Source organism: Gorilla gorilla, chromosome 7 (assembly GCF_029281585.2).
Source record: "Gorilla gorilla gorilla isolate KB3781 chromosome 7, NHGRI_mGorGor1-v2.1_pri, whole genome shotgun sequence".
Taxonomy (NCBI): Eukaryota; Metazoa; Chordata; class Mammalia; order Primates; family Hominidae; genus Gorilla; species Gorilla gorilla.
The window spans coordinates 130378128-130390573 of NC_073231.2; the positions used below are offsets into that span (position 1 = coordinate 130378128).

At 48.7% G+C, this 12446-nt stretch overlaps 1 protein-coding gene across 9 annotated transcripts in view; it reads right to left on the bottom strand.

Moving 5' to 3' along the window:
• Nucleotides 1-35: 35 nt before the first annotated feature.
• MTSS1 (MTSS I-BAR domain containing 1) overlaps nucleotides 36-12446 on the bottom strand; it is a 177896-nt gene continuing 165485 nt past the window's right edge. Inside the window, exons 10-14 of one of the 9 annotated variants that reach the window (XM_019032194.4) lie at nucleotides 12012-12222; nucleotides 6918-7112; nucleotides 5469-5642; nucleotides 4981-5143; nucleotides 36-2931 (exon numbers count right to left, since the gene is read on the bottom strand). In XM_019032194.4, the coding sequence (XP_018887739.2) occupies nucleotides 2231-2931; nucleotides 4981-5143; nucleotides 5469-5642; nucleotides 6918-7112; nucleotides 12012-12222 (1444 nt within the window). In that variant the 3' untranslated portion in view covers nucleotides 36-2230. Of the gene's footprint in view, nucleotides 2932-4980; nucleotides 5144-5468; nucleotides 5643-6917; nucleotides 7113-7946; nucleotides 8067-12011; nucleotides 12223-12446 lie in introns of all 9 variants that reach the window. The other 8 variants (XM_031013826.3, XM_055348726.2, XM_055348727.2 and 5 more) reach the window with 8 other exon arrangements.

The window sequence follows — 12446 nt, forward strand, 5'->3', positions numbered from 1 at the left end:
CAAACTGAATTGTAACAAGACTTGAAATACAGGACTTTTTTAATCTAGTGGTTCTTTATTTATAACGTAGGCTGAAGCAATTGTTACAATGTAGGAGGGAGACACATTACACAATTGTTATTTATACAAGTTTAGAACAAAAAACTGCACAGGGAGAGGTCAACTCTCAGTACAAACTAGCAACTAAAGCACAATAATTTACTGTTAGAAACGATTTCTTTATTTTTAGCTGTGACACTGCTTTTACAATATGCAAAAACGCAAGCAGAACTACCCAAGGTGTGTTGTCACATTCTTTCTACATTGAATTTGGCAACATTTTATTTATTCAGATTATGCTAACGTTTAAAAACTAAACAAGTGAAAAGCTGTACCAAGGTACAGTTACATCCATTTATTTCAAAGGTTTAAAATACCACTTTTATCTATTGTGATTACCTTGCAGCGATTTCTGCTTTTGCAAAAACCATCTCAAGCATCATATGCACAATGCATCAGCTACTTTTAGTCATCAAGATTGGTGGGCTAAACCACAGGCACTACTGTTGTTTATATTCTGTAAAAGGAGCTTGTTTTTCAAAGAAAAAAGCTTAGTTTCTAATAATCATGCCTTTGCTTTAAAGCCGTAACATAAAATGTCCTTGAGCAATCGCAGCAGTGTTCAATGTTAATATATAGAACAATGACCATACGGTACGTTACTCTCACATCCAATGCAGTTATGTGTTAAAGCATAAGATTAGGTAATTGAGGGTTAGAGCCAACAGGAATCTGCAGGGTGTATGAGACCCACCAAACTCCTCCTCTGCCTTGAGAGGGTTCGGTCAGAAATGTGCCCTGTTATGACCTGACTGCTAAGGGACTTGCTTGCTTTCTTAAACACTATTGTCTTCAAATGTGATCCCTTTAAATCTACAAATCTCTGTTGGCTTTAGGGGATGGGCAGTATAACAAATTTAACTTCCACTTAGAAAAGACAAATCCTTTCCAAAAAACATTACCCAGAATACAAAAAAAGGACAGTATAGTGGTCAGATTCCCAGTGACAATAAACAAATCCTCCTCTCTTCAGTGTTTACTGTGAAGCCAGTTAACTGCCATTTATTTGAAAGAAGAAAAGAAAAACAAGCCCCCAGATTGGTAAATACATTGGCAAGTTGCTAGACTCCAAGCTGGCTACCCTTGTCAAATCTGTTCGAGTTTTTTCAAAATATTTGGGCTTTTTAACGCACCCAGCCTGCTGGGCACAGTTAAGTAAAAGGCATTTACTATAATCTAAGAATTCCCTGCTATCATTTTTAAATGTTTTCACATTTTTAAAACTGCCTTACCCTTTTGGATGTATTTGGATTCCATAAAGGTGAGTACAATCAACGAGAAACTGAAGTGGGAGATTCTACGACTGCCCAGAGGCAGCAGCATGCATGGGGCTGGTTGTGGGTGCTGTGTGCAGTCCAGAGGAATCGTGGGAGAAAGGAAGTCCTTAAACACCCTACAGAAACAAACACTGCAATCCAGTATGGCTTATTCGGATGCATTTACCATGAAGCTACCAGAAGAAATTCAACCTACGAGGCTACTCTTAAATGTAACAGGATCGGCTATGTTGACGATGTACCCCTCCCATGGCCCTCCCCCCAATCCCAACACAGTCTACCATTTCCAGATTTACTTCACTCTGAATATTGCTCATCAATTGTTACTCCTGCTCTTTTCATCCAGAACATAGTATATTTAAATGAAGATTTTACCTCTTACCCATTTAGTTTGTACATTAAAATAACTTGCATTTGCTTCTAAGCTAGACTACTACAATGCATCTACAAAAGCTTGTAGGGAAAAAAAAAGAAGAGTGAAGTATAGTAAATCCTTTTCTAAAATTAACTACTTCGTGGTTCCCCTGCCCCAACCCCCTTATGCATTTAAAATTTTACAAAGACTTGTAAAAAAGTTAAATGGAATTTGGCACCTTCAGAAAAATCAAAAGGGAAACTAAGATTAAAATGTGCAGAAAGAAAATTGTCAATATTTACAAATTAAAAGATCAAGATTATGTCAGTTACATAGGTTGGTTTTAATTCTTAATCTAAAGGTGTCGAGTACTTTCAAAAGAGCTATATTCCGAGTTGCCTACAAAATCTTTTGTTTTATTATAGATTGGAATGGATCAAGACAAATTAGGTTTTATTAATGAAACAGTTCATTCCCCACCGGCGCATTTCTTGTGAGCCTAAGAGAAGCGAGGGGCCGAGCGATCGTTTGTCGTGGTCTTCTTCAGTTTCACGCCCCTTCGGATGGCGTTCAGCATGTCTTCTCCTTGTGGAGTATCCCTTGGGCTCAGGTCTGCAGGGTCACTCTCTGGAATCTGGCCTGGGGAGACAGTGGCACTTGGGGGTTCCTGTTCCTGGTCTTCAGCTTCGCTTTCTGGAATTGCCTGTCTGTGCTCCTCAGGGATACTGGGCTTCGGGCCTGGAAGTGGAGGGTTAACGGAAGCTTGGCCACTCCACATTGAGGAGGGCATGCTGGTGACACCTTGGGGGCCCTCACCCACAGATGGCGACTCAGGGCTGTGCTCCCCCCGCTCTTCTGGCCCATCTGGAGGGGCTGGCAACACCCCTGGGAGGTCTGGGACGGTTGGGGTCTTGACAGGGATCACGGGTGTCTTGATGGGGATGGGACCAGCTCCAATGGTTCCGCGGCGGACAGAAGGCTTGGTGGAAGGGGTCCGTCGGATAGTTGCAACCCCTGGAGTGACCATAGCAGGTCCCAGGGTGGTGGGGAGGCCAGCAGTTGAGGCTGGACGCTTGGCTTGGAACATCCGTCGGTAGGACTGGCTGATGTCGCTGTTTCTTGGAATGGTGGAGGACTTGTCAAACTCCTGCTGATCTGCCTCCTGGTCACCACTTACAGAGAAATAATCATAATCTGAAACTGATTATAGGATTTGATTAGACATATTCAAGACAGCAGCTGTGCTTTTTTGATTCTTCTGGGCTGGGAGGACAAAAGGCACGCAAGGCAGGGTACACACACAGTCTCATCCCAAGCTTCCCCCAGGCTTCTCTACCATCTTCAGAAAGCCTCACCAACTAAGAACTCCCTGGCAGGGATCTTTGCTTTGTTCACTGATGTGTCCCAAGTACCTAGAACAGTGCTGGACATGGTAGGCACTCAAATATCGTCAATGGGGAAGAAGGTAAAGCTGCTAGGCTGCAGCGAAGCTACCTGCAAGCATCTCTGGGAGGAATAAGGGGGATGAAAGAAGACAAATTCTCCAGTCCAGAATTCAACATGAAGATCAAACCTCAAATAGACTAGCCTAGGCTATAACATCTCCCTGATAATTAACTGGAGAGGCAAGGGCTAGACAAAGAACAAAGCTACTGACAGTAAGTCCCTGACAATAAGGGACAAAGACAGTTTCCATCAGTGTCATGTGCTCACTTCCTTGTAAGACCAATCTCAGGATGATGTGGGAGCTTACAGATTAAACAGCTCACAGCCCTGATTCTGAACCACCGTACTATTGATAATTTGGGCTGGATAGTTCTTTGTTATGGAGGACGTGGTGGGGAGGGGCCGTGCTGTGTATTCTGGGATGTTTAAGCAATATCCCTGCCCTGTGCCCACTAGATGCCAGTAGTACCCCTCCAGTTGTGACAACCAGAAATGTCTACAGACATTGCCAGATGTCCCCTGGGGAATAAAATCACCCTCCAATAAGACTCACTGTCTTAGAGGTTTTGAATGATGAATGGCATAGCTTTTGGTCAATTATCATAGATATATTCTAGCTGTTAGATTTTCATCTTGCCTGACTTGTGTGTGCAGTGGACTTGAGGATGAGGGAGGCAGGTTTGATAGAGGATTTGGCTGGAATAGGTTAAGAACTTGGGCATTACACTCTAACACACTTAGGTTCAAACTCCAGTTCTACTTATTGGTTGTGTGAATATGAGCGAGTTATTGAGCCTTAATTTCCACTTCTGTAAAATAGGGATGAAAATACCTACCCCATAAGTGGCTGTAAAGATTAAATGAGAAAATAACCATAAAGTGTGTAGTGCAAAGTGCTAAAACAAAAATGAAGCTATTCCTTTGAGACAGGGTCTCGTTTTGTTGCCCAGGCTGGAGTGCAGTGATGCAGTCATGGATCACTGCAGCCTCGACTTCCCAGGCTCAAGCAGTCCTCCCACCTCAGCCTCCAGAGTAGCTGGGACCACAGGTGTGTGCTGCTACACCTGGCTAATTTTTGTATTTTCTGTAGAGACAAGAGTTTTGCCATGTTTCCCAGATTGGTCTCGAACTTCTGCAGCTCAAGCAATCTGCTCACCTCAAAGTCCCAAAATGTTGAGATTACAGGCGTAAGCCACTGCCCTGGCCTGAAGCTATTCTTATTACAGCACATGTCCCCATTCAAATTGGAGACTGCTGTATATGATGCTGCAAAATGCAAAAAGCTGTGAAAGTCCAGATCCCTTTATTTATTATTATTTTTTTTTGAGACAGAGTCTTGCTCTGTCGCCCAGGCTGGAGTGCAGTGGCGCAATCTCGGCTCACTGCAAGCTCTGCCTCCTGGGTTCACGCCATTCTCCTGCCTCAGCCTCCTGAGTAGCTGGGACTACAGGCGCCCGCCACCACGCCCGGCTAATTTTTTTGTATTTTTAGTAGAGATGGGGTTTCACCATGTTAGCCAGGATGGTCTCGATCTCCTGACCTCGTGATCCACCTGCTTTAGCCTCCCAAAGTGCTGGGATTACAGGCGTGAGCCACCGCGCCCGACCCCAGATCCCTTTCTTATATGGCAGCTACCTGACAACTACAGATGAGCTCCCCAAAGCATTCCCAGATGACGAAAACAATCCTGACACCTGTTAGTTAGCGAGTGGTGGGTTGTGGTTAAAATGGACCAGCAGTTTTCTATCTCCTCACCTGGTGCTGCTCAGAAAGCCTAAGTGCACACCCCAGGCTGCCTCGTACCTTGGGAAGGGATGGTGTCCTCAGAGCAGCAGGGGGTGGTTGTCTGGGTGCTGTAGCCGCTGGAGCACTGAAGCGAGTCCCGGCTGCTCCTCTGGGTGTCCAGCTGCAGGCCCCGAGACAGGGCCAGGGCCAGCTCCTCACAAGCCTCCATCTCCTCACCAGGCTGCAGGTTGGAGGAGAGAAATACACAGGTTGCTTTAGGGGGGGCCTCAATGGCACTCCTGTTCTGCCCCCGTGAGCACTACATGTCTGTGGGGCCAGGGGGCTGTTGACTTGCTTGGGTCCCACTCTGACCCTAGAAAGTTCTGCCTCTCTCATTCCCACACAAGGTTTTTTCCCAGGGACTTTGCCGTAGAGCAGGAGGTGAGGGAATGGAGCCCAGGTCCCTCCAGCTGCAAGGCTGCCTTGGCCCCCCAGTTGCTGGCCAGAATGTGATCCCCAGCCAGGCTGAGGTGGCCCCAACCAGCTATTGAGAACAAGAGCATCACCCTGGTGGCAGCCGACACAGTCATGCTCCGTGGTCTCTGAGCCTCCTCAGCTGTTGCAGGTGGGCCGCTGGCGGTAGTGGGTCCTCCCCCGTTGGGGTCCGGTTCTCGCTTCTCTTTGCGGCGCTGCAGGGTGTTCACCAGAGGCTGGTCATAGGGCCCAGGCTTAGCCCAGTCCTATGCAGAACAAGTGCGGTCAGGAGCCAGGGCCTCTGCCTCCACTGGAGGGCTGCGGGGACCCCATAGACAGCTCCCCAGAGAAGGCAGCTGGGCCCCTTAAGGGGAACCTCCGGCTGGGACAAGCCACAGGCCCTCTGAATGCCCTCTCCAGGCTCTAAAGGGCAAGGAATGGAAACCCTTTGGGAGCCCCCTGTGTACCTCCCTTTTCCTCGTCTCTGCCCAAAGATTAAAAACCCTCACCCACCAGGTGGCAGCAGGAGACCCGGCAGCCACCCAACAGGTGACTGGTGTAAGCTAAGGGGACCCGCCAGTGGACAGCACATCCTGCTTCTCCTGTCTGAAGGGACCAGCGCTCCTTAACAACCCAGATGGCTTCCCGTTAGGGGAATGGCCACCAGCGAGCACTAAAGCAACATCAGCCCTTCTCCCTCCATTCCCAGGAAACCAGCCTCAAAGGGCATGGCAGGCTCCCTGCCCTCTCAAGCCCTCAGAAGGAAAGGAAGGCGCCCAGGGGCAGTAGAAAGATTCCGAGGAGCCTTGAGAGGCCCACACCGCCTGTGAGGGCTAAAGTCAAAACCTGCTTAAAATGCTGGCAGCCAAGGGGCCTACTTTTCAAATTAGGGTCCTCCTCTCAAAAGAGAGCAGATTATCCTCCTGGAGGAGCATTGATCGGACTTGCTAGGGGATCATTTTCAAAGTTCGTCTTTATATTAAAGCAAACATGTTTGAACACTCAAGACTAAAACTAAAGTCTGCATGTACTGTTAAGTTCAACATGATCATCCCAAACCTGCTTTGGGTTATGGTTCTGTTACCACAGCCCAGCAGGGAGCTCATTAGGGAAAATGGGAAACATGGCCAGAAGGAAAGTCCCCCCTAGACCCCCTAGAAGCTCTGATCATGCTGACACCCTCAGGTGGCCCCCGGGAGGGACCAACCCACAGATTTCAACTTGATGCAAAACTGGGCCTTTGGATTTGGAACTGCCGCTGCCTGCGGTGCACACTGCACTGCCGTCCATCAGGGATTGACCAAAGTCCCCTGAAGGAAGACCCTCAGCCCCAGCTACCTGTGGAAATTGCTGTCTTAGAGCTGCCGGCTGCTTTCTGCTTCTCCCCCAGTGGGAGTTTCCTGAGGGAGAGGTATTATGGGGAAGAAGGCAGAGTGTGAAAGGAAGGGGGTGAGGGGATAGTCGGGGTGAGGGGGTTGGAACAGAAGAGGGGTGAGCACAGAGGCAATGATGGGGAGAGGAGGAGGGGGAGAGACACAAACCTTCCAGCTAGGGATCTGAGATGACGGGAACATGCCGGGCCCAATGGTGTAATAATGAGCGTAGTCTGGAAGGTGGACAGAGGTGACCCGAGGGAGCAGGCGGGAGGCAGGCAGGCAATGAGGGAAAAGGCCTGCACCCGTGGGCCCCACGTGGGACTCACTTGATAAACTATAGTGAGAAAACCCGTTAGACAACTGGAAACAAACAAAAAAGGGGGGAAAGGAAAAAAAATTAATATAACAGGATGAGTGCGGAGATACAAAATGGCATTGACATTCAAGGGAGGGGAAACCTGAATATTTATAAATGAAACAAACATTGGGGCTCTGCTGCTCACAGATGATCTGTGATGCAAGAGAAAAGAGCCGGGGTGCAAAGAATGCACATCAGTTTGACAGCAAATAAGCATTTATGTTTGACCTACGTTTTAGAAGTTTGGAAATTGATCAGTGCCCTCAATTTGTGGCCTTGTCAATGGTTTTTGATAATGTAACTAATGAAGCCTCATTTAATGGTGATAGTGATTTGCTCATTTCATTATGCAAATTTAAAAATTCCAAAGCATCTTCAAATGAATCTGTTCATTCTAGGTTTCCAAAATCATCGCATTGCTCAGGAGCACATTCTCAATCAAGGGCAGGGGGGTGGGGGTGCAAACTAAAAAGCGGAAAAGCACACAGCCTCTGACACAGTGACATGGCTCATCCAACGGTCTGGTGGGTGGCTCGGGAAGGGAGGGAGGAGGATGGACAGGCACGCAACACCTGGTCTGGGAGAAAGCCTTCACACCTCCAAATTCCCCATACCCCTTCCTCTCCCTTGAGACAACCATGTGGTCATTGTCCAGCAGCCAGGCACTCATTCTAGAAAATGCCCTCAGCCTTGTCCCACCCTCTGTCCCCAAGAGGAGCCCCACTCTTGGTGTCGATTCTGAGCTTCCAGGTTGCCGCGGCTGTGAGGGCTGTGTGAGCAGCAGGCAGGGGGACCAGGGAGAGTGGGGCCGCTGTGGCTGCCACCCGGGCGGTCACCTTCTCTGTGGACACCCAGGCACCCATGGTGGAGCCCGAGCTGACAGAGGTGGGGGAGCTGCACTCGCTCACTGACTGGCAGGTTTCCGAGGCTTCGGAGGAGGCCGAGCTGGACGAGTTCTGCAGCAGGGGAGGAGCCACACGAGGGGACCAACAGAAACCGAGCCACACACCACCAAAATATAATAAATAAAAAAAGGAATGGGGATGGGAGTGGGGAAGGGCACACACAGAGAGAAAGAGACAGACATATACACAGAAGAGGGGAGGATGAGAGAAGCAGAGGGTTAGGGTTACTTTTCCCCCAAAGTTGCATCCATGCAGAGGCTTTCGAGCCCTTGAAAAGAAGCGTGCGACCCGGCCAGCCCTAGGTCACTAGACTGTGGGTCCCCAAGGACACGGATTTGTGTGTCTTTTGCTGGGACCCAGAAGCATGCCTGGCACCGAAATATCTGGTCATGGCATTGGGACTTTGTGCTCTCTTGGGTGTTTCTTCACGTGCCACAGGCCCAGGTCCCCAGGGAGGCCCTGCCTGTCACCTCTCTTATGTGTACAGGTGTTATTTATTGCATGAGGGTGGACCCCAGCTCGGGCTTTTGCTACATGTCTGCCTGGAATGGCTCGACTTCCTGGAGTCTCCTTTCATCAAATGCAGCCTGTGGATCCATGAGGGGTGGTTTCCAGCTATGAAGCCTCATCAAGATAGACTTTTAGGTTTCTCGTCCTGGAGTATGATTTTGGGGTTTGGGGCAGTGAAGCCCTCTGGTCAGCACAATGTTTCTGGTGGCCATTGTGGGGTGGAATGAACCATCTCTGGAGAGGTCTCATTTGGGAAACCATCGCTTTACGCTGATCTGAATGGAACCCCAGGTCCCTGCTGGAGTCCTAGTCAGCCACGGCATGCGCTCCCAGTCTGGCTTCCTGATGTTCAGCTGGGGCAGGGACTGTTCCTATGACCTCACCTACACCCAAGTTTCTTCTAGTTCTGGACCTGGCACATGGCTGGTGCTCAAAAAATAATGAATGAGTGACAATGATCATCTCTTTCATGTAAGTTGGGTCTCCTGGGCACTGCTTTGCGTCCATCCAGGTACTTGCTTTAAATTTTTTCACTGTTAACTGCAATCTCTGGCTTAACCTCAGTTTGTTTAAATAAGCTGACTCCTCTCTATTGTAATTTATCCGAAAGTGTTCCTGTATTCACCATCAAGGAGGCCAGAATCATATTTCTGTCCCTTTCACCTACAAAAGAAAGGTCCCTACAAAGGAACAGAAATTTCGCTTTCCTGTCCTGTAAGGGCAAGAAGCCAATCAGACACTCAACAATGTGTGGGGCTCAGTGGACCCAAAGCAAGGAGAGACTCCACGGTGGACGGACATCCCAGCTGCACTCTGAGCTCGGTGTCTGGTTAGCAGCCCAGGATTTGAAGATGGAAGGTTTGGATTTAAGTCACATTTGTGCCACTTCCCAGTCGAGAAACTGTGAACTTAAAAAATTTGAGGTTTAGAGGGCTTTATCAACAAAAAACAGCCAGATGTGGTGGCTCATGCCTGTAATCCTGGCACTTTGGGAGGCCAAGGCAGGAAGACTGCTTGAGGCTAGGAATTGGAGAACAGCCTGGGCAACATAGCAAGACCTCATCTCTACAAAAAATAAAAAATATAAAAGAGGAAAGGAGTGAGGGTTGAAAAACTGCCTATCAGAGACAATGCTCACTATTTGGGTAATGGAAATAGAAGCCCAATCCTCACCAGTATGCAAGGCACATGTATTCTCAAATCTAAAATAAAATTAGCCAAGCATGGTGGCACAGGCCTATAGTCCCAGCTACTTGGTAGGCTGAGGTAGGAGAATGGCCTGAATCCAGGAGTTCAAGGTTACAGTGACCTATGATCCCGCCACTGCACTTCATCCTGGGCAACAGAGTGAGACCCTGTCTCAAAAAAACAAACAAAAATAAAACAATAAAACAGTAACCCACCGCAGGACTGCAGGTTCAGATTTCTTTGGAATTCTGCTCATTTTTTATAAAGAACCTCTTGACTCAGATGGAATAAATGGCTCTAGGGTGAGACCCTCATTGAAGACGTGGCCACACTCCTGGGCACAGATGGGTGAGGGCACAATGAAGGGAGGTACACCAGAGAATTCTGAACAAATTCCATCACTCGGCTTTCATCTCAGACCTGTGTTACTCAGTAGAGAAATGAAGGGCTCCTGCGCCTCCTAGATGTATGCCCCGTTTCTCCCTAATAAAGGGGAGGTTACTGCCTTCAGGAGATTGTACCCTCTGGCTAATGTGATCTGTACGATGACCTTCAATTTCCCCTTTACCTTATAATAATAAGCAGTCGTAATGCCTTTCTTAAAAAATAAGAATTCTCTATTAAGTTTTGTAGCATCCCTGAGCTCATTAAAACTACCCTAGTGGCCGGGCGCGGTGGCTCATGCCTGTAATTCCAGAATTTTGGGAGACCGAGGTGGGCGGATCACCTGAGGTCAGCCTGACCAGCCTGGCAAAAACCCACCTCTACTAAAAATACAAAAGTTAGCTGGGAATGGTGGCGCGTGCCTGTAATCCCAGCTACTCGGGAGGCTGAGGCAGGAGAATCGCTTGAACCCAGGAGGCGGAGGTTACAGTGAGCCAACATTGCACCACTGCACTCCAGCCTGGGGTGACAAAGCGAGACTCTGTCTTAAAAACATAACACGACAAAACAAAAAACTACCCTAGAGTTGCTAGCCACGCATGTCTTGGGCACAGGTTTTCAGATTTAAGTAAACCCAACATGCCCTCTTCTGCTTCCCTCCATGCCATGGGAAACACTCTGTTCTACCCCATCCATACTCACAGTCTTGGAAGGGAAGGCTGCAGCACGTGGCCTCTCCTTTTCAGAAAGGGGCGTCAGTGCACACTACTATGTTAATTTGTCAATTAAAAACACACACACAATTATGCTGCACACTAGAACAGCCCGGAGGAACTGCACATTCCAACCCTCCTCCCGACCCTTTGCCCTCTCTGCTTGTGAGCAGCACATATGGTTTAGTGAAGCACACAGCAGGGAAGAGGAGCTCCTTACAGACCGAGCCAAGCACCCCAAGTGGGACACGCACTCTCAAGCACTCTCAAACTATAGCCGTGGCTCTTGGCTCTGAGTGCGTTTAAAATTGAGTGTGTATCCAAGGAAGACAGACAGAGGCCACAGTCCCCCAGGATGGCTGAAAAATGCTAATGGGAGCGCTGAGCTGTGAGGAGAGGAACGCAGAGCTCTGACATGGGTTTCCCAGCAGGTGGGGCTGTGGGGCACCCAGCATTCTGTATGTAGAGCTACTTGCCAAGTTCAAGGCCAACACCAACTCAATGACACTAAGGGAGAGAGGACAGAGAGAGGATCACATACATTGATGATGCACATGAAGGGTGTTCAGATGCCCTGGCCAGCTCCTGCTTTCTGCTCCAGCTGGAACCACTGGGCTGGGCTGGGCCTAGCACCATTAAACCCAGCTGTAGTTGAAGAGATTCTGCCACACCTTCCCTTCCAGAATCTAAGTGCCAACAGAATTATGTGCAGAAGCTCTGATGATTCATTCTCATTCTCAACACAGATTGATAAAAGGAACCTGAGAGCGCCAAGGGATGGTATCGGAAGCGCTATTCAACCATAGAATCTCAGCCATTCAGGGAGAACCTGAGATGTGGGGGAGGAGGTGTCCCCATTGTGCAATGCCCTTTAATTATAGCATTTAATTATGCCAAGCTGGGCACTTACAGGGACGCCTGAGAGTGGTCAAACCTCTTTCAATCCATCTACTTACGTGAGAGCTCCCCAAATCGATGTGGTAATGCAACCATTACCAACATGGAGACAGGCTTCAAACCCACTTATAGCACCTCTCCCTTTGGGGGAACAATACATGTAAAGATGAGAAATTAAACCAGAGGTTTCTCAAGTCAGTGGGCAGGGGATTGTCTAAGCCAAGGTGCTTCTTTGGTTCTGGCCACTGACAGTGGTCAGGACACCAGGTGTGACAGCTGCTCCTGGAGCCAAGGGCACCCTTACCTGGTTGGGGGCCTCTGGCGGCATGGGGGATGGTGACTTGGACTGGAAGGCATCCTGGGATATGAATCCTGAGTCGTGGGAGGACACGCTGGACAGCCTCACAGGAGCCTGCTGGGCCAGGTTGGAGCTGCGGTAGCGGTAATGTGAGCTGGGGGAATGCGAGTGGGAGCCGCTGGACCGGGAGTCACTGCTGTTGACACTGTTCAGGCTGCTGTGGAGGACAAGCGGGGGTGAGGGGTGGGCACGGAAGGTAAAGAAAGGGGAGCAGTGGTAAGAGGAAGGAGGAAGGAGGGGAACAGACAAGAGGCAGAAGAGAGAGAAGCACAACATAATGCAATTAGCTCTCTGCCCTGGAGATGCAGTGCAAACCACAAAACACGTTTTCAAAACACCAAATCATGAAGGTAGTCAACAAAATGCTTTTCCAGGTGACCC